This window comes from Leucoraja erinacea, chromosome 28 (assembly GCF_028641065.1).
Source record: "Leucoraja erinacea ecotype New England chromosome 28, Leri_hhj_1, whole genome shotgun sequence".
NCBI lineage: Eukaryota > Metazoa > Chordata > Chondrichthyes > Rajiformes > Rajidae > Leucoraja > Leucoraja erinaceus.
This window is the reverse complement of record NC_073404.1, coordinates 26,280,914-26,303,102: the sequence shown is the minus strand read 5'-3', so window position 1 is coordinate 26,303,102 and position 22,189 is coordinate 26,280,914. Positions and strand designations below refer to the sequence as shown.

Below are 22,189 nucleotides of genomic sequence, written 5' to 3'. Positions count from 1 at the left end.
GAACTTTTTTCACACAGACAGTGGTGAATCTCTGGAACTCTCTGAACACAGGATTCTTGAATCCAGTTCCTTTGCTATATTGCACGTGGGAGTTAGATGGGCCCTTGAGATCTATTGTATTGTCAGGGGTATGGAGAGAAGGCAGGTACGGGATACTGAGTTGGATGATCAGCCATGATCATATTGAATGGCGGTGCAGGCTCGAAGGGCCGAATGGCCTACTCCTGCACCTAATTTCTATGTTTCTATGTTTCTAAAAATAAATAATAAAAACATATTAAAAATAAAATTGAAATTGAATTTAAAAAAAGTACAAACACAGAAAGTCCACGACACAACATAACATAAATGGCACCAAGGTGAGGAAGGCACCATAGTCCAGCCAGCCTCCCCTCCGTGTTCACCCATGGTCGATGCCTTCCGAGCACCCGCAGTCGCCGCCCCGGGTGGCCCGATGTTCAGGCCCTCACGCCAGTTTAGTGGAGCAGTGTACAAGCAGTGTAGACCACATCAAGTAGTATTATCAAAGTCTCAGGTGCTTGTAAGGCTATTAAGATGGCAGTGACAGCTTGACTGGCTTAAGTGTCACGTGCAGGGCTAATGCCGTATTCGAGTATCTCAATTGAATGGCAACCTTGCAATACAATTCAAACAACTATTTTTATTCCTTGCATTGTGAATTGTGTTTTTTTTTAAAATGTTTATTTAATACATACATAGCCCGATGTCCTTGCTCCTTTACCTATACTGAAAATTAACTTTTACCAAGCCTGGCCACGCTTCCCACAGGTGTGAGTAAGGTTAAAAAGTAAACCTTTAATAATCCGCTCCAGAGCGGCTTCCGGTCCATTTTGTAAATGTGGATTAAAAGGCTTTCAAATAATTTACAGTGGAGGTACTAAATTGCACAAACTGAATGCATTTGTTCAGTAAGGCACTGCAGAACCTTATTACAATTCACACACCTTGTCTGCTGCTGGTTTAGTGGAGCAGTGTACAGGCAGTGTAGACCACAGCAGGTTGTTTAATTGTCCGGAGGATTATTTAGTTCAGTTTATTTTAGAGATACCGCACGGAAACAGCCCTTCGGCCCACCAGGTCCGTGCCGACCACCGATCCCCGCACATTGATGCAAATACATCGATAGATGCTCCTGGACATGTCATCAGTGATGTAACTTGGGGTCATTGGGTGTTTCGGGTCTTTCAACATCAGACACCCTCACCCAGGCGACCCAGCCGTGGTTGATAAGACCACGACTTGTGTTCAGGTGGCATTCGCTCCTCCCCATGGACCTCCTCTCCTGATCCAGAGCCATCTCGAGGCCTTCTCCGCTGCCTCTGTGGTGTTCTTGATGGCCCTTTCTCCTCGCCACTCCGTTGATGCCCAGTGCACTCAAGGCTTTGTAGAGCGATTGCCCTGCAAAACCTCTGCAGCCAACCTCGATGGGCATACACCTTGCCTTCCAGCCCTGCTTGCGGCAGTCCATGACCAGCTCTTCATACACCCACTAGGGACAATATTTATATTGATACCAAGCCAATTAACCTACAAGCCTGTACGTCTTTGGTGTGTGGGAGGAAACCTGAAGATCTCGGAGAAAACCCACGCAGGTCACGGGGAGAACGTACCGACAGCACCCACAATCGGGATAGAACCATTTGGGCCATCAAGTCTACTCCGCCATTCAATCATGGCTGTTCTGTCTCTCTCTCCTAACCCCATTCTCCTGCCTTTGCCCCGTAACCCCTGACACCCGTCAATCTATTGTGGCAACTATCTGAGTCAACTTGGCCTCCCCTATACTTTGTCCACCTCAGCCACACCGTGGGCATTTCGCCTACAATTGTCATTTGCTTTTAATTTGTTTGTTTCTAGCTAACCTTCCATCGTTCCATCCACTGGAACATCCCTCTCTAATCCTTCATCCTGTTTCTTGGCCCGCGTAGGGTTGTCAACATCTGTGGAGAGAAGGAATGGGTGACGTTTCGGGTCGAGATCCTTCTTATAGAAACTTACAAAATTCTTAAGGGGTTGGACAGGCTAGATGCAGGAAGATTGTTCCCGATGTTAGGGAAGTCCAGGACAAGGGGTCACAGCTTAAGGATAAAGGGGAAATCCTTTAAAACTGAGATGAGGAGAACTTTTTTCACACAGAGAGTGGTGAATCTCTGGAACTCTCTGCCACAGAGGGTAGTTGAGGCCAGTTCATTGGCTATATTTAAGAGGGAGTTAGATGTGGCCCTTTGTGGCCAAGGGGATCAGAGGGTATGGAGAGAAGCAGGTACGGGATACTGAGTTGGATGATCAGCCATGATCATATTGAATGGGCGGTGCAGGCTCAAAGGGCCGAATGGCCTACTCCTGCACCTAATTTCTATGTTTCTATGTTTCTTCAGAGTTATCTATTACCATTCCGGGGAGAAGATGACTCCACTGCCAGAGTGGTCACTTGTTGGTGGTGCTGGTCTCCGCTTGGTTTCTTGCCACTACTGTTGCCTCCTTGTGACTGCGTGGGTTTCCTCAGAGTGCTCCAGTTTCCTCCCACATCCCAATCGGGGTGGGGGTTTGCAGTCTAATTGCCCTCTGTAAACTGCCCTGAGTGTGTAGGCGGTGGGTGTGTGAAGTGGGACAACATAGAATCAGTATCAACGGGGATGGTCGATGGTCGGAGTGGGCTCGGTTGGCTGAAGGGAACGTGACAATAGCAAACGTTGGAATAGAGGAGACTACGTTGCTCGGTAAAGTGGAAGAAGAACAGAAATGGAGGATGTCTGTGTACAAGGTGGACAGGCATGTGCGGGAAGGAACTGCACGTGCTGGTTTGCACCATAGGTGGACGCAAAAAGCTGGAGTAACTCAGCGGGACTGGCAGCATCTCTGGGGAGAAGGAACAGGTGACGTTTCGGGTCGAGACCCTTCTCCAGACCTCCTTAGTCTGAAGGAGGGTCTCGACCCCGAAATGTCACCCAGTCCTTCTCTCCGAAGACACTGTAGATGCTGGTTTACACTGAACATAGACACAAAAAGCTGGAGTAACTCAGCAGGTCAGGGAGCACCACTGGAGAAAAAGGGTGAGCGACTTTCCTTCAGAAATTCATCAGGTGGATAGAGTTTTAAAGATGCCATCACGTGTCTGCAGCACTTTGCGATTTTGTTAGTGATTTTGGGAGGTGCAAGTCTATTGTTTAACTCTGTATTCATGGGTCATATGTGATTTTACCAGTTAACTACATCATAGATCAATATGTCCAAGGAGACATTGCTTAACTCATTGACCATCTGTGCATTTCCTTCAGTCATTTGTGTTTTGTTGCCATTTTCCATTAAAGGCATAACATAAAATGTGGTCGGAGAACCAGGATGGGAGACGGATGGAGAGAGAGAGTTACTTGAATGAATGAATGAATGAATGAATGAATGAATGAATGAATGAATGAATGAATGTCTGAATGGATGAATGAATGAATAAGTTTATTAGCCAAGTACTCACATACAAGGAATTTGCCTTGGTGCTCCACGCTCAAGTGACAGCAATGACATGAAGTTAGAGACTTGCTGGGGTGTAACTTCAAGTAACCCCTGCTTTCCCTCTCTCTCCATCCCTCTCTCCATCCACTGTCAGAGTGAGGCCCAACACAAATTGGAGGAACGGCACCTCATATTTTTGCTTGGGCAGCTTACACCCCAGTGGTATGAAGATTGACATCTCTAACTTCAAGTAACCCTTGCTTTCCCTCTCTCTCTCCATCCCTCCCCCTTCCCAGTTCTCCGACCAGTCTGACTGTTCCCCTGATTAAATATTTATCTCTGTATATTTCATTGTCACCTTCTCCTAGCGAACAATGATCTATTCCACAATTTAATTGAACCATATCTCCTTTGATGTCTCGTCTTCACACCTTAACCTTCCTTATCTCTGTTTCTCCCTCTCCTTCTGACTATTGGTCTGAAGAAGGGTCTCGACCCGAAACGTCACCCATTCCTTCTATCCAGAGACGCTGCCTGCCCCGCTGAGTTACTCCAGCATTTTGTGTCTATCTTCGGTGTAAGGCAGCATCTGCAGTTCCTTCCTACACAAGTAGCAGAAGGTTGTCCTATTCAAGTGTGAGAATACTGCCAACAGACAGACACATTGCCACATCCCATTAGTTAACAGCTCTCCGACTGGCATAGCTCCCAACAGATGGCACTGTTTGCAATGACTTTTATTGGCATTATTTACCAAATGAAATGTTAATCAGACTACAAACAATTCTATTGATGTTGATCTTGATTTTTGCCCAGTCCCTGAGATGAGTAGAGGATGAATTGTATGAATAGAATTGTATATGGAGTAATTCAATTCCAGGATTCAATTTCTAGCCTATAAATATTTCATGTACGTTTTAATGCCTTAAAAATCATGAATCTTGTTGGATGTTTTATTTTCTTGGTCAATCCCAGATGACCAAGGAAGGTTAAAAATGCTTAAAAAAATTAGATGAATTGTGATTTTAAAATCATTTTTATGATAGCAGAATTATACTTCAGCTCCTTGTCCATTAGGATTTGGACTGGAACTGAATGAATTTCAGATGGTAGCTTTATAGCTGGCTTTTGGAGACCTTTCATATCATCAGTCTGTGCTGGGTTTTGAATGCAGAGGAACATGACTAATTCATTACATCCAGTGTGGTTACTTCAGGATCGCTCTTAACCAGGCATGACTCTTTGAGGATAGACACAAAATGCTGGAGTAACTCAGCCGGTCAGGTAACATCTCTGGAGAGAAGGAACAGGTGATGTTTCAGGGCAGAACATCTGACGAAGGGTTCACACCTGAAACATCACCCGTTGCTTTTCTCCAGAGATGCTGCTTGACCCGTTGAGTTGCTCCAGCACTTTGTGTCTATCTTCGGTATAAACCAGCATCTGTAGACGCGAAGGGGTCGTCGGTCAGCGGGGTCCATCCGAAGGCTCGTCGGACCGCGGAACCACGCCCGAAGGTTCGTCGGTCGATGGGATCGGGAATCCGCCAGATGGCCCGTTTTGACAGCGGGACCGGGAGGGAGGTGGAGACATCAGACATGAAGAGCAAGGGCCGTTAGGGGGGTGAACCGGGGAAATACGATCATAAGTGATAGGAGCAGAATTAGGCCATTCGCCCCCCCATCAAGAAGACTCTGCCACGCGATCATGGCTAATCTATCTCTCCCTCCTAACCCGATTTTCCTGCCTTCTCCCCATAACCTCTGACACCCGCACAATCTATTAGCGGCTTCAAGGCCAGCTGCAGGAGGCACAAAGATGGCCGGGCGAGGAGAGGAGACGAGAGGCGAGGGACGTTGGTTCGCGGGAACTGCTCCAGGACATCGAGCGGGCGGGCCCACCGGATCTTGGGATTTGGGAGTGGCGCTAAAACTGGCGGAGCCAGCATGTGTAATACGCGCAAAGCGAATTTCACTGTGTCAAATAAAGTACCATTGAATGGCAGGAGCATTATGTTATGTATTCTGCAGCCAAGATAAAGCTGCATTTCGTTGAGACCTCAAAATCTAATTCCAGTTAAGTAAACACTGGGTCTTTAGTGAGAGTTTAACTCCCATTCAGTCGGGATCCCAGATTTCGTTTTTATTATGTTTTTATGTATGATTGATAAGGTCAACAAGGATTCTTCAGACATGAAGGGCTTTGCTGCCTTGTTAAAACCGGCTGATCATTAGATGCTCAATGCATTTGTGCTGAAATATGACAATTGCAGCAGCGGTGAGGAGGGGTTTGAACAGAGATGACCAGTGGAAACAATAGAGGATGAAGTTAAGGAACACCATTGACTAGACCGACCCAATCTCCCGGTTGGTAAACATATTTGGAGGAACAGCTCCTCATATTTTGTTTGGACAGCAGCAGTATGAATATTGATTTCTCTAACTTCAAGTAATCTCATTCCGTCTCTCCCCCATACGAATTGTCCGACTGGTTTCATTGTCCTTCTGATTAAATAGTATGCCACGTTCCACTTAGCTGACAATGTACCATTGTACATTTCCTTGATCATCTACTTTGATGTCTCATTTTCACACCTTACACTTCCTTATCTCTGTATCTCCCTCTCCCCTGACTCTCAGTCTGAAGAAGGGTCTTGACCCGAAACGTCACCCATTCCTTCTCTCCAGAGATGCTGCCTGTCCCGCTGAGTTACTCCAGTATTTCGTGTCTATCTTCGGTGTAAACTAGGATACTTTCAAGAGAGAACTAGATAGGGCTCTTAAAGATAGCGGAGTCAGGGGGTATGGCGAGAAGGCAGGAACGGGGTACTGATTGGGGATGATCAGCCATGATCACATTGAATGGCGGTGCTGGCTCGAAGGGCCGAATGGCCTACTCCTGCACCTATTTTCTATGTCTATTGTCTATCTGCAGTTCCTTCCTGCTCATTGTATTTCTGAGGTACTTGTAACTAAGTTGGGATGTGGATGGAGATGAGGATACTGCGGGATATAGGCAACCTAGCATTGTGTTCTGGGATGTGGTGAAGATGGATCAATTATTCAACACCTCTGGCTACAGGTTGTTGCAAACCATTTACTTACCATTTATTCCATATTAACAGAGTGGGCAGCAACATGGTAGATGAAAACCCCAGACTTTTACTTTAGAGATGCAGCATGGAAACAGGCCCTTCGGCCCACTGAGTCCGTGCCAACCAGCAATCACCCGATACACCAGCACTATACTAGGCACTAGGGCCAATTTGCAATATTTACCAAAGCCAACGAACCAACAAACCTGTACATCTTTGGTGTGTGGGGGGAAACTGGAGCCCCCCCCCCCCTGGTGAAAACCCACGCAGGTCACGGGGAGAATGTACAAGCCCCGTACAGACAGCACCCGCAGTCAGGATCGAACCCTGGTCTCTGGCGCTGTGAGGCAGCAACACTACCGCTGCACCACTCTGCTGCCCCTATTGAATACAATTTGAAGTTCACGTGATAGGATCAGAATTGGGCCATTCTGGCCAATAATGTCTACTCGGCCATTGAATCACGGCTGATCTATCTTTCCCTCTTAACCCCATTCTCCTGCCTTCTCCCCAGAACCCCTGTCGTCCGCACTAGTTCAAGATTCAAGTTATTCACCGGTGTAAAGAATGGCATTTTTTAAATAATGGAAAATGTCGGAGTTAACGGAGTTTCGATGTCATGGCAGACCAAAAATAGACATGCAAATGCAAGAATCGTTCGGAAGTCAAATGGTACATTGGCTTCTATTGCAAGAACAAATGTTGCACGATGGCGCAGCAGTAGAGTTGCTGTCTTACAGCGCTTACAATGCCAGAGACCTGGGTTCGATCCTGACTTGTCTGCACGGAGTTTGTACGTTCTCCCCGTGACCTGCGTGGGTTTTCTCCGGAATCTCTGATTCCCTCCCACACTCCAAAGACGTACAGGTTTGTAGGTTAATTGGCTTGGTATAAAATTGTAAACATTGTCCCCAGTGTGTGTTGGATAGTGTTAATGTTTGGGGGGGAGCACTGGTCTGCGTGGACTCGCTGGGCCAAAAGGCCTATTTTCCACGAAGTATCTCTAAACTAATACTAAAAAATAATATTTTATTATTTGCTGCTGGGAGACCGCTTTTCGGGGCTTCCGCAACGGCGACTTCACCCGCCCGAGTTGCGGGGTTGAAGATTACCTGGAGCGGGGCCTTACATCACCGCCCGGCACGGCTTGGAATGGCTGTGGGACTTTGCTAGCGCCGGCCGGAGGCTCCAACACCAAGACCCGGAGCGTGGCCTTGCATCATCCGGCGCGGCGTTAATGGCCGCAGGACAATTACCATCGCCCGCCAGGGGCTTTGACTTTGACTCTGACATCGGGAGGGGAATGGGAAATGCAGGGGAGAGATAAGTCCTTGCCTTCCATCACAGCGAGGAGGAGATGCGCTGTGATGGATGTTTGTGTAAATTGTGTTGTGTCTTGGTTCTTTCTTGTGTGTATGACTGCAGAAACAACATTTTGTTTGAACCTCAATGGGGTTTAAATGACAAATAAATTGTATTGTACAATATTGCTATGTTCCGGTTATGTTGGCTCCATGCATGAAATATCATGCACGATTTAGGTCTCTTGACTCAGGGAAGATTTTGCTTTTGAGAAAAAGCAGTGAGGTTCCATCAGACTGGTGCCTGGGATGACAGATCTGTCATGTGAAGAGTGATTGATTAGACTTGGCCTCGATCCTCCAGCATTTTGCAGGATGGCGATTTGCGATGTGTAAAATAGTCAAAAGGACTTACATGGAAACATAGAAAACGGGTGCAGGAGTCGGCCATTCAGCCCTTCGAGCCAGCACCGCCGTTCAATATGATCATGGCTGATCATCCAAAATCAGTCCCCCGTTCCAGCTTTCTCCAGTTCAAGTGAGTTTATTGTCCTGTGTCCCTGATAGGACAATGACATTCTTGCTTTGCTTCAGCACACAGAACATAGTAGGCATTTACTACAAAACAGATCAGTGTGGCCATATACCATGATATAAATATATACACATATGAATAAATAAACTGATTAAGTGCAAATAACAGATAATGGGTTATTAATAATCAGAGTTTTATCCGAACCAGGTTTAATAGCCTGATGGCTGTGGGGAAGTAGTTGTTCCTGAACCTGGACGTTGCAGTCTTCAGGCTCCTGTACCTTCTACCTGAAGGTAGCAGGGAGATGAGTGTGTGTCCAGGATGGTGTGGGTCTTTGATGATGCTGCCAGCCTTTTTGAGGCAGCGACTCTCCCATATCCCTTGATTCCGTTAGCCCTAAGAGCTAAATCGAACTCTCTCGTGAAAGGGCTGGTGCATGGAGAGCCTCTCCCTGGGTGAGGGGTCTACAGTTGGAGATCAAAAAACAAATGGTAGGCCATTTGGACTGAACTGAAAGGGGAATTTCTTTACTTGGAGAGTGGTGAGTGTTAGGAATACCTGTCCCAGAGGCTGGATAGGGGCAGCACAGTGGTGCAGAGGGAGAGTTGCTGAATTGCAGCACTAGAGACCTTGGTTTGATCCTGCCTATGGATGCTGCCTGTACGGTGTTTATACATTCTCCCTTTGACCGAGGGAGGGGTTTTCTTCCGACTGCTCTGGTTTCCTCCATGGATGGTGCTGGTGTACGGGGGGATCGCTGGTCAGTGCTGACTTGGTGGGCACGAAAAGCCTGCTTCCGCACTGTATCTCTAACCTCTAAAGACTGTGGAGGTTCGGCCATTGACAACTTTACCATCAGATGTCAATAGATTTTTGACCATTAAAGGAATTCATGGAAAAATTATTGGGCAGGAAAATGGTATCGAGGTGGAAGATGAGTTAGATCTTGCTGAATGGCGGAGCATGCCCGTAGGGCTGAATGGCCTTCTCTTAGTTTGGAGAACAGGCCCTACAGCCCAACTTGCCCACACCAACCAACATGTCCCATCTATACAAGTCTCACCCGTCTTATCCATGCACCTGTCTAATTGCTTCTTAAACGTTGCGATAGTCCCTGCCTCAAGTTTCCCCCTCCAGCAGCTTGTTCCAAACACCCACCACCCTTTGTGTGAAAAGGTTACGGCTCAGTTCCCAATAAAATCTTTCCCCCTTCACCTTGAACCTATGCCCTCTGCTTGGTTCTTGGTTCTTGGTTACTGGAATTTAAACTGGAGGTGGTGAAGGGAGGGATTAAGCCAGAAAGGGTTATTGGGAAGAAAGTGCTACTTTAAATTTAGTTGCATCTGGTTGGGTAACTATAGTTTGGTGGAGATTATTCCATGCTTCTCGCTTCCCCTACTCTGGACAAGAGACTCTGTGCGTCTACCCGACCAATTCCTCTCATTCTCTCTTGCTCCTATTTTCCTGATGCAAATAAATACTGCAGTGCAACTATCTCTTTTGAGTTTATTCTTCTTGTCTGTCCAAACATAACTCTGCGATGTGGGATTAAAAGTCATAACTCTGAGGTGTACGGTATGCTCACCATCATGGGTTGGGCTTGGAGCATCAAGGTCAGAAAGTTATAATACAGGAATTTGGTTAGATTGCATGTTGGCATATTCAATGCATGCAGTTCTAGTCACCCCATTATTAGAAGGATGTGGAGGCTTTGGAGAGGGTGCAGGTTTGCCAGAACGATGGCTGGATTAGAGGATTTTAGCTATAAGTTAGACAGACTTGGATTGTTTTCTTTGGAACGCCGGACGTTGAGACCTGATCGAAGTGTTAACAGTATGAGAGTCATTGATATGTTACGCAGTCAGAATCTTTTTTCCAGGGTGAAAATATCAAAGACAAAAGGGTAGACAAAAATGCTGGAGGAACTCAGCGGGTGAGGCAGCATCTATGGGGAGAAGATTACTACCTTCGATTTTTCCAGCATCTGCAGTTCTTTCTTAAGACCCGAAACGTCACATTTTTCTTCTCTCCATAGATGCTGCCTCACCCGTTGAGTTCCTCCAGCATTTTTGTCTACCTTCGATTTTTCCTGCATCTGCAGTTCTTTCTTAAACAAAAGACAAGAGGGCGTAGCTTTAATGTGAGAGGGACAAAGTTTAAAGGAGGTGTGCAGAGGTTGTCGTTTTAACAAAGGGGGTGATGGGTGCCTGGAACTCACTGCGTGGAATTGGTGGTGGTGGAGGCAGGTACAATAGTGGCATTCAAGTGGCTTTTGGATGGGAACATGGACATTCGGGAATGGAGAGATATGGATCATGTGCAGGGATAATTAGATTATCTTTGCATTATACCGGGCAGCACCGTGCCGCAGCAGTAAGGTTGCTGCCTTACAGCGCCAGAGACCCGGGTTCGATCCCAACAATGGGTGCTGCCTGTACGGAGTTTGTTCATTCTCCCCGTGACCTACATGGGTTTTCTCCAGAATTTCTGCTTTCCCCCTAAACTCCAAAGACGTCCAGGTTTGTAGGTTAATTGGCTTGGTATAAATCTAGTATAAAACTATTGTCCCTAGGGTAGTGTTAGTATGCGGGGATCGCTGTTCGGCATGGACTCGGTGGGCTGAAGGGCCTGTTTCCACGCTGTATTTCTTAAAACTGAAACTAAATTATTTGCCGCCTAAGGGCCCGTTACTGTGCGACACTGTTCAATTCTCTATGTTCTACAACAATGTCTGACGTGTGTCTATCTCTTGAATCTGGTGCATAATGTGTGTGTTCTTTATGGTGTTGAAGCATAGCCAGTTGATGGCCCCGCGGCTTGCTAGCCGAGTGCAGGAAGTATTTAAGTATCAACAACGTTGCCAAGGGCCACACTGGGAAAGGACAACAGATGTCCTTCCCCGAGGAGCATTAGTGAATCAGATGGTTCCTCGTGGCAGTCTGGTAGATTCATGGCCTGACTCAATTGCAGATTATTTAATTAACTTCCACTGAGCGAGTTAAGCGGACAACTCCAGGTCATCTTGTAGCCTGTGGGTGGCTAATCTTGCAGCTTCACAGCTACGCTGCCAGTCCACTACCAACGAGGCCATTTGTTTCCTTCGCCGCCCCTTGAAATAATGTGGCGTAATGAGTTGAATTTTTATATTTTCAACAGTTCATATTTTTATAAGTAGTCTCATGCCAGTGTTTCTCAAGACACAAAATGCTGGAGTAACTCAGCGGGTGAGGCAGCATCTCTGGAGAGGAATGGGTGACTTTTCCGATAGAGACCCTTCTTCAGACTGATGTCGGGGGGGGGGGGGGGAGCTGGACAAGGATTGAATGTAGGCAGACAGTCAGACTAGTGGGAGAACTGGGAAGGGGAAGGAGATGGAGAGAGAAAGCAAGGGCTATCTGAAGTTGTGTCAGTGCTTTTTGAGACACCAGGGGGTGGCATAATAATAATAATAATAATAAATTTTATTCATGGGCGCCTTTCAAGAGTCACAAGGACACCATGGTAGCGCAGCGGTTAGTGCGGATGCATAGAGGGACCCTGACCTCTGGTGCTTTATGTGTGGCGATTACACCTTCTCTTCAAGAGTTTACAGTGAGTGCACAGGTTAGATTTCCCAATTCCCACATGTTAGGTTGACTGGCCATTGTAAACATATAACTAGCTAGCGTAGGTAAATGGCAAAAAGAATGAAAAAAGATTGATGGACCTGTGAGGGTGTTAAACTGGATTCTTTGCCCCTCGATCTTTCCTCAGTAAATAGACTGAACCAACAAGTTTATTCGTCTCCGCAGGGGACTTACTCTGTTCCAAGACCTGTCTCTCCTAAAGGAGTTCCAAGTGTTCCCCAGAGCAAGTGATTTACAATCAGCATAGCGCTAGTATATAAGTAGTAACAAGCAGGAGTAATTTGGCAGGCTTTCTTGGTCCTCCAGTAATACAATGACACGGAGGTAGACAAAAATGCTGGAGAAACTCAGCGGGTGAGGCAGCATCTATGGAGCAAAGGAAATAGGCAACGTTTCGGGTCGAAACCCTTCTCCAGACCATGACACGGTATGTGTGTAAAGACAAAGGTCAGGTTCCTCAAGACAAATGACTCGCAAACGCATGATCTAATTATCACCAGGGATCAGGTTCCTCAAAATGAGTGACACTAATAGCCCTGTCCCACAGTACGAGTTCATTCCAAGTGCTCTCCCGAGTTTAAAAAAAATCAAACTCATGGTAAGCACGGAGAATGAACGTAGCGGGTGCGTCGGAGCTCGGGGACCTCTCTTAGCGGCTCGTAACGCTAACGGCAGGGACTTGGGAAGACTCGCTAACGGCAGGTAAGCACGGGAAGACTCGTGAAGATTTTTCAACATGTTGGAAAAATGTCCACGAGAGCCCCGAGTACCGACGAGCGGCCATTACCGTAAATCTCCGAGTTCAAATCAGGGCAAACTTGGGAGAACTCTTGGAATGAACTCGTACCGTGGGACAGGGCTTTAACTTTGTCATCACAGCGGCAACAGAACCTAGACTTTTACCGCTCAACGCTGTAATTTTCCATCAACTTACACAGCAAAAACCAAACTCGTCAAGGAAGTTTAGGGGGCTGCAAGATAATATAGAAAGGATACAGGTATGGATATCAGAGACAGTTTCTGCCCAGCAGTTATCAGGCAACTGAACCATTCTACCATCACGAGAGAGTGGTCCTGAACTACTATCTACCTCATCGGGGACCCTCGGACTATCTCTGTTCGGGCTTTAGACACAAAAAGCTGGAGTAACTCAGCGGGACAGGCAGCATTTCTGGAGAGAAAGAATGGGTGACGCATCGGGCCGAGACCCTTCTTCAGACTCTACCTAAACGTTATTCCCTGTATCATGTATCTGTACACTGTGAATGGCTCGATTATAATCATGTATTGTTTTTCCACATGGGTGGATGGCACGCAACAAAAGCTTGAACTGAATTGAACTGTATCTCTCTTGGGAGCCAGTATCGACCCTCTGGGCTGAATGGCCTGTTTTCCTCATTTTCATACGTGAGTTTGGGGAATGGAGCTTAAATTCCACGTGTAACCTGATATTGGTAGCTAGAAAAAACTTAATGAACACGAATGATATAAAGGACATTAATTTGAAAATATATTCAGCTTGTTAGCAAGCAAACTGCTTAGGTTGTATATGAGTGGGGACAGTAAATTGGAATGACTTTTACATGATTTGTAATGACTTTTAAAACTCATTCATTCTCTCCAGCGATGCTGCCTGTCCCGCTGAATTACTCCAGCATTTTGTGTCTACCTTCGGTTTAAACCAGCATTTGCAGTTCCTTCGTACACAGCGAATTGTAATGAATAGGTTGCCCTGAAATCTTGTTCCACCCAATTAGCTGCAAGTGGTATTTGACATTGTTGCAAAAAGCAAAGAGAATGTTTTTAAATTCCTGTGTTATGCCTGTATAAACAACCGAAATTTCCAATATGAAGTATAAATACAGAGCTATTTATCATTCCCTGTCGCAACTATGCAGGTATATTCAAACCAACTTGAAGTGTCCCCATTTGAATTTGTCGATTACAGGAAAACAAATATCCTGCTGTCAAACAGGCGTGACTATGATTCAAATAGACTAGTGAGTATCCCAATGTCTAAGATAGTTGAAAACTCTGCTGAGCCCTATAATTTTATCTACAAGGAATCTGTGGAATGACAGTGGTGGTTCTCCCAGCTAGAAAAGAGAAGTCTATGCAGTATTCAAGTATTATTGTATTGAAAGGCAGATCAGATTAAAGGACAAAATGTGTCGGAAGGAACTGCAGATGCTGGTTTACATCGAAGATAGAAACATGGAAAATAGATGTAGGAGTAGGCCATTCGGCCCTTCGAGCAAATACTGCCATTCAATATGATCTTCTTCTTACCGAGTCCACACACAGGATTAGAAGTTGTTCAGCCAGAGCTGAACACACTCCTCGACACCTGCAGATAACGGTGTCTCTCTTGTCGCTTCTTGTGCGTGGCGGTGGAAAGATTGGTGGAAACAGGGCCGCGACGTGAACACACTTTCCTTGACCCCATTCAATATGATCATGGCTGATCATCCAGAATCAGTTCCCCCGTTCCTGCTTTCTCCCCATATCCCTTGATTCCGTTAGCCCTAAGAGCTATATCTAAAGGGCCTGTCCCACGAGCAAGCGACTCCATGCGGCAAGCGCGACCTAGCGTGGTCGCTTGAGCCGTACGGCTCGCGGGGCCGGTCCCACTTCGATCGCTGGAGCCGTATGGAGTTGTGCGGAGCTGGACCCGCACGGGGCTCCGAAAAACTGACCGTGTTCAAAAATTCCGCTTGGCAACGGCCTGCCGGCCCGCGCAGCCGCCTGAACGCCGTACGCACAGCTTCGACGCCGTACGTCACGCGCGAACTTCCCGCGGACTTTGCTCAAACTTCATGTCACGCACTCGACCTCCGCGCGAACCCCGCTTCTGGTTTGGTCGCGCTTGCCGCATGCAGTCGCATGCTCGTGCGACAGGCCCTTTACTCAACGTTTCGGGTCGAGACCCTTTTTCAGACAAAAAATTTAGAATCATGTTATTATCAGTTCAAAACAAAGGAACGCTTAAAACCAGTATTGGTGAAGTTAAATGAGAAATGATGTTGTAAGCATTTGTGTCGACGTCACGCTTTGATATAGACTGAACCACTCTTACATTACGCCATTTGCACTCTTGGTTCCAGGCGAACAAACTGAGGACAAAGACTTTGCGCAATACTTTGAATCCAGTCTGGAACGAGACTCTCACTTACTATGGAATCACTGATGAGGACATGGTACGAAAGACATTAAGGTAATGTCAAACGTTAACCTCTTGAAATCATTGAGGCCCTTGAATTATTTCTGAGCATCTGCTGAAATGTAAGGAAATCTATGTCTAAGCAGGTGGAGAAGGAAGGGAGCTTAACCTGGCAGCTCAGAAACATATTACAAATGGCAGGTCATGAATGATCTTCATAAGATGCTCAGGTCATAAATTATAGGAGCAGAATTGTGCCATTCGGCCCATCACATCTAGTCTGCCATTCCATCATGGCTGATCTATCTCTCCCTTCTAACCCCATTCTCCTGCCTTCTCCTCATAACCCCTGACACCTGTACTAATCAAGAATCTATTTATCTCTGCCTTAAATATATCCACTGATGGCCTCCACAGCCTTCTGTGGCAAAGAATTCCACAGAATCACCACCCTCCAGCCAAATACATTCCTCCTCATCTCCTTCCTAAAATAATGTTCTTCAATTCTGAGGTTATGACCTCTAGTCCTAGACTCTCCCACTGATGGAAACATTTTCTCCATATCCCCTCTATCCAAGCCTATCACTATTCTGTACGTTTCAATGAGGTCCCCCCCTCATTCTTCTAAACTCCAGCGAGTAGAGGCCCAGTGCCGTCAAACGCTCATCATAGGTTAACCTACTCATTCCTGGGATCACTCTTCTGGACCCTCTCCAGAGCCAGGACACCCTTCCTCAGATATGGTGCCCAAAATTGCTCGCAGTATTCCAAATGCGGCCTGACCAGCGCCTTGTCGAGCCTCAGCGTTACGTTCCTGTATTTATTCGGATTCTAGTCCTCTCTTAAACATTTTTTCCAAAAAATGAGAGATAGAATGAGAAGGAAAAGTAGTTTTTTGGATCGGTTCTCTTGTCCCCCCTGGCTCTAGTTTACAAGAACGTAACATGCCCGAGTTTGCCGGGTGTGTCAACCTTCAACCTTGACTTAAATGGCTCCAAGGTTTAGCCTGCTCATCGTTATTTAGTTTGTCGACAGGAACTTTTAACAGGCATCCACATCCTCATTTATGCTTCAAAATGTTCAAAGGCATTTTTATGTGTTCCCTTCGAAAAAACACTTGTGATTTAGGAATTGGAATCAATGTGCACACAAAAATGCTGGAGAAACTCAGCGGGTGCAGCAGCATCTGTGGAGCGAAGGAAATAGGCAACGTTTCGGGCCAAAACCCTTCTCCAGACTGGAATCAATGTGAATCAATAAGTTAGGTCTTTATTCTCTGGGGCGCAGAAGGTTAAGGGGGGACTTGATAGAGGTCTTTAAAATGATGAGAGGGATAGACAGAGTTGATGTGGACAAGCTTTTCCCTTTGAGAATAGGGAAGATTCAAACAAGAGGACATGACTTCAGAATTAAGGGACAGAAGTTTAGGGGTAACATGAGGGGGAACTTCTTTACTCAGAGAGTGGTAGCGGTGTGGAATGAGCTTCCAGTGGAAGTGGTGGAGGCAGGTTCGTTGGTATCATTTAAAAATAAATTGGATAGGCATATGGATGAGAAGGGAATGGAGGGTTATGGTATGAGTGCAGGCAGGTGGGACTAAGGGAAAAAAGTTGTTCGGCACGGACTTGTAGGGCCGAGATGGCCTGTTTCCGTGCTGCAATTGTTATATGGTTATATGGTTTTCAGGCTATCCATGCACTGGCACAGCGAACCAAACTCCATCGAGATCTTCTTTCTCATTGATCAGTGTTAATCAATAATGCATGATCCATTAACTACATCTTGTTTACATGTGTAACTAAGATGGGAGAAAGAGAAGTTGTCTCCCTTAATCACGTAAAACATGTGTTCTTACAGTTTCCGTTTCACTTGCCCGTGACAGCGTTTCTCTCTGACTTTGACGTAGGATAGAGTTACAGCCCGGGAACAGCACTTCCAGCCTACCGAGTCCACACTGACTGCTGATCACCCGTTTACACCAGTGATCCCACTTTCTCATCCACTCCCGTTACATTAGGGACAATTTACAGAGGGCCAATTAACCAACACACCCCACATCATTGCTCCATCCTGCCATCTGGGAAGAGGTACAGGAGCATTAGCTGCAAAACCAGCAGGATGCTCCTCAGCTTCTTCCCACAGGCTATAAGACTGCTAAATGGACTTTGCCCCCTGCCAAGTATCGCGCACAAACCCCCACACTGCAGCAGAGCCACTGTTGTGCCGCTGCCGGTCGGAACGCCTGTTGAATGTTTAGTAGAGTGTTAAATTTGTTCATGATACATGTATTTTTTTTTTTTGTATTTCTATTTATTTTTCATGCACACTGAATGGACACTGGTTGAGCAACGTTTTTTTGTTTCCTCTGGGTATGCGAATACTCAGGAAATGACAATAAAGATATACAATACAATACAATGTGGGAGGAAACTGGAGCACCAGGAGAAAACCCATGCTGTCACAGGGAGAACTTGCAAACTCCTCATAGAAACATAGAAAATAGGTGCAGGAGTAAGCCATTCGGCCCTTCGAGCCTGTACCGCCATTCAATATGATCATGGCTGATCATCCAACTCAGTATCCTGTACCTGCCTTCTCTCCATACCCACTGATCCCTTTAGCCACAAGGGCCACATCCAACTCCCTCTTAAATATAGCCAATGAACTGGCCTCAAGTACCTTCTGTGGCAGAGAGTTCCAGAGACTCACCACTCTCTGCGTGAAAAATGTTTTTCTCATCTCGGTCCTAAAGGATTTACCCTTTATCCTTTAACTGTGACCCCTTGTCCTGGACTGCCCCAACATCGGGAACAATCTTCCTGCATCTAGCCTGTCCAACCCCTTAAGAATTTTGTAAGTTTCTATAAGATCCTTCCTCAATCTTCTAAATTCTAGCAAAATGCTGGAGTAACTCATAGACGCACCTGAGGTCAGGATCGAGCCCAGGTCTCTTCTGCAGTGAGGTAGCAGCTGTACCTGCCCACAAGATAGTGAAGATTAGCTTGTACTTATAATGAAGATAGACGCAGAAAGCTGGATAACACAGCAGGTCGGGCAGCGTCTCTGGAGAAAAGGAGAGGAGGAGAACTTCTACAAAGTAGGCATTCCTTGACGGGATTTTGCAGCGGAACCAACAAAATGTGTAGGAAGGAACTGCAGATGCTGGGGTTTACACCGAAGATAGACACAAAAAGCTGGAGGAGCTCAGCCGGTCAAGTAGGATCTCTGGGGAAAAGGAGAGGTGGAGAACGTGGTTAGTTGGCGGAACTATCATGGTTGGTCTGAAGAAGGGTCTCGCCCCGAAACGTCACCCATTCCTATACTCTCTAGAATTTAGGAGATTGAGAGGGGATCTTATAGAAACTTACAAAATTCTTAAGTGGTTGGACAGGCTAGATGCAGGAAGATTGTTCCCGATGTTAGGGAAGTCCAGGACAAGGGGTCACAGCTTAAGGATAGGGGGAAATCCTTTAATCAACCGAGAGAAGAACTGAGAATCTCTGGACTTTTTTGCACAGAAGGTCAGAGAGTTCATTGGCTATATTTAAGAGGGAGTCTCTTGTGGCTAACTATGGAAGGGCAGGTACGGTTGGATACTGAGTTGGATCGATCAGCCATGATCATATTGAATGGTGGTGCAGGCTCGAAGGGCCGAATGGCCTACTCCTGCAACCGTAATTTCTATGTTTCTATGTTTTCTATGTTTAATCCAGAGATGCTGAGTTACTCCAGCATTTTGTGTCCATCTTCGGTGTAAACCGGCATCTGCAGTTCCTTCCTGAACATGTTAAGTAGACTGCAACTTTATTATTCTTCAAGGCTAAGGGAAGGAAAATTCATTCTTCACATGCTCACTCAGCCGTTTAACTTGATGGTTTTGATTTTCTGATGCTGTCTTTCACCTCGCCTAAAGTGTTACTTTAGCTACCATCGGCGTGGCAATATTGTGATGGATTTCAGTAGCCGATACAACCCTTGCCCTGTGATGATCATAGAAACATAGAAAATAGGTGCAGGAGGAGGCCACTCGGCCCTTCGAGCCAGCACCGCCATTCATTGCGATCATGGCTGATCATCCCCTATCAATAACCCGGGGTTAGGAGGGAGAGATAGATCAGCCATGATTGAATGACGGAGTAGTCTTGATGGACCGAATGGCCAAATTCTACTCCTATCCCTGATAACCTTCTGACCTTATGTCCTATGTACAACTCATTTATACAGGCTTTTGGGAGACTGGAAAGATGGATTGCTTATCCCATTTTCTCATCCAGTCCATTAAAGCAATTTTACACAGGCCAATTAACCTAAATTCCTGCACCTCTTTGGGATACGGGAGGAAACCGGAGCACCTGAAGGGAACCCAGGCATTCGCAGGTAGAACGTGCATACTCCACACAGACAGCAGATGAAGTCGGGATCGAGCCTGGGTAGGATGCTAGAAGTTACTTTATCTTTTGAGTTACAAGAACAGCCCTGGTTTGCAGAAATGGGCTCTTGCATTTTATGATCTTTAAAAATATGCTGTATCGTGCATCCCCACATCAATCTCAGCTTTTAGTTGGGTCATTATAGAGTCATAGAGTGACACAGCGTGGAAACAGGCTCAGCTTGCCCACGCAAGAGTCAAGAATGAAGATTATTAAGGGCTTGGACACGCTAGAGGCAGGAAACATGTTCCCGATGTTGGGGGAGTCCAGAACCAGGAGCCACAGTTTAAGAATAAGGAGTGAGCCATTTAGAACGGAGACGAGGAAACACTTTTTCACACAGAGAGTTATGAGTCTGTGGAATTCTCTGCCTCAGAGGGCGGTGGAGGCAGGTTCTCTGGATGCTTTCAAGAGAGAGCTAGATAGGGCTCTTAAAAATAGCAGAGTCAGGGGATATGGGGAGAAGGCAGGAACGGGGTACTGATTGGGGATGATCAGCCATGATCACAATGAATGGCGGTGCTGGTTCGAAGGGCCAAATGGCCTCTACTCCTGCACCTATTGCCTATTGTCTAAGAAAGTATTATTGTCATGTGCCCTAGACCGGCCAACATGACCCAGCTACACTAGTCCCACCTGTCTGCGGTTTGTCCATATCCCTCCAAACCTGCCCTATCCATGTACCTGCCCAACTGTTTCTTGAATGTTGGGATAGTCCCTGCCTTAGCTACCCCCTCTGGCAAACATTTAATTCAATTAACTGAATATCACCAAGAGATTAGTATATTTTTTAATTTCATAAGCAAAATTGCGGTATTAACACGAAACGTTGCAGTTCACCCGAGATATCCACGGTTGCTGCCTGACCCACTGATCTCCTCCAGTGCTTTGATTTTTGCTCCATTGGTTTGGATGATTCTTTGAACCAACGGAGGTGTACAGTACAAGCTTTCCCGGTGCATTGCAGCAGAAATAGTCAAATGTTGTTTGAAGCATTCGTGTGACTTGAATACTGATGTGTATCTTTTGCATTTTACTGCTTGGTGTTTTATTTTTCATTATTCTCTTTGTATATAATAACCAGCATGTTTGGAGGCAAGAACGGACCTTGCCTAAAGTGGCACAAGGGCACGGGCAGCTGGATACAGTTTTATGCCCCTGTCCCACTTAGGAAACCTGAACGGAAACCTCTGGAGACTTTGCGCCCCACCCAAGGTTTCCGTGCGGTTCCCGGAGGTTGCAGGTGGTTGCTGCAGGTTGCAGGTAGTGGAAGCAGGTAGGGAGACTGGCAAAAAACCCCCCAGAACAGCACGGAAACCTTGGGTGGGGCGCAAAGTCTCTAGAGGTTTCCGTTCAGGTTTCCTAAGTGGGACAGGGGCATAGCAGTTCACCCTCTCCTCCCATCAAACAAAAGGTATAGAATGTGGGAAAACACACACCTCCAGATTCAGGGACAGTTTCATTCCCAGTTGTCATCAGACTACTGAACCACCCTATCACAACCAGAGAGCAGTCCTGAACTACTATCTACCTCTTTGGTGACCCTCGGACTATCCTTGATCAGACATTGCTGGCTTTACCTTGCACTAAAAGCCCTGTCCCATTGTATGAGTTCATTTAAGAGCTCTCCCGAGTTTAAAAAAAAATCTGAAACTCGTGGGAGCACGTAGAATGTACGTAGCGGGTACGTCGGAGATCGGGGACATCTCTTAGCGGCTCGTAACGCTTACAGCAGATACTTGGGAAATGTGGTAAGCTCGGGAAGACTCGTGAAGATTTTTCAACATGTTGAAAAATGTCCACGAGAGCCCCGAGTACCTACGAGCGGCCATTACCGTAAATCTCCGAGTTCGAAACTGGGAAAACTCGGGAGAACTCTTGAATGAACTCGTACAGTGGGACAGGGCTTTAAACGTTATTCCCTTATCATGTATCTATACACTGTAAATGCATTGATTGTAATCATGCATTGTCTTTCTGCTCAATGGTTAGCAACAATAAAAGCTTTTCACCGTACTGCTGAGCTACTCCAGCATTTTCAAGTCAAGTCAAGTCAAGTTTATTTGTCAGGTACACATACGAGATGTGCAGTGAAATTAAAGTGGCAATGCTCGCGGACTTTTGTGCAAAAGACAAACAACAAAACAACCAAACAAATTATAAACACAATCATATTTTGTGTCTATCTTCGGTTTATTGTCATCTGTACCAAGATACAGTGGAAAGCTTTTGTTGTACACTATCCAGTCAGCAGAAAGGCAACACATGATCACAATCGAGACATTAACAGGGTAGAGATACATGATAGGGGAATAACGTTTAGCGCAAGGTAAAGCCAGCAAAGTCTGATCAAGGATCAGGGATGATGCAGGGAGATGGTCTTTCATGCCAAAGAGGTTGCAGATGTGAAGTAACTGTAGATGAGGAAGAATTACATCAGTGCTCATGAAATTTAATATATCCAGTCATTGTATATGTTGGAAATTTATCAATAGTTGTAACTTAATTCGTACAGCAGTAAAATAGAAGATATGTTGGTATGTGTCTGAATACCTCAGCTTTGTTTATGGCT

The 22,189-nt window shown here is 46.0% G+C and overlaps 1 protein-coding gene across 1 annotated transcript in view; it reads left to right on the top strand.

The window, feature by feature from the left end:
• The window catches only part of doc2b (double C2-like domains, beta), a 213,396-nt gene that overhangs the window by 107,902 nt on the left and 83,305 nt on the right, over nucleotides 1-22,189 (top strand). The window contains exon 4 of the mRNA XM_055658071.1: nucleotides 15,132-15,241. Within this exon, the coding sequence (XP_055514046.1) occupies nucleotides 15,132-15,241 (110 nt within the window). The remainder of the gene's footprint in view (nucleotides 1-15,131; nucleotides 15,242-22,189) is intronic.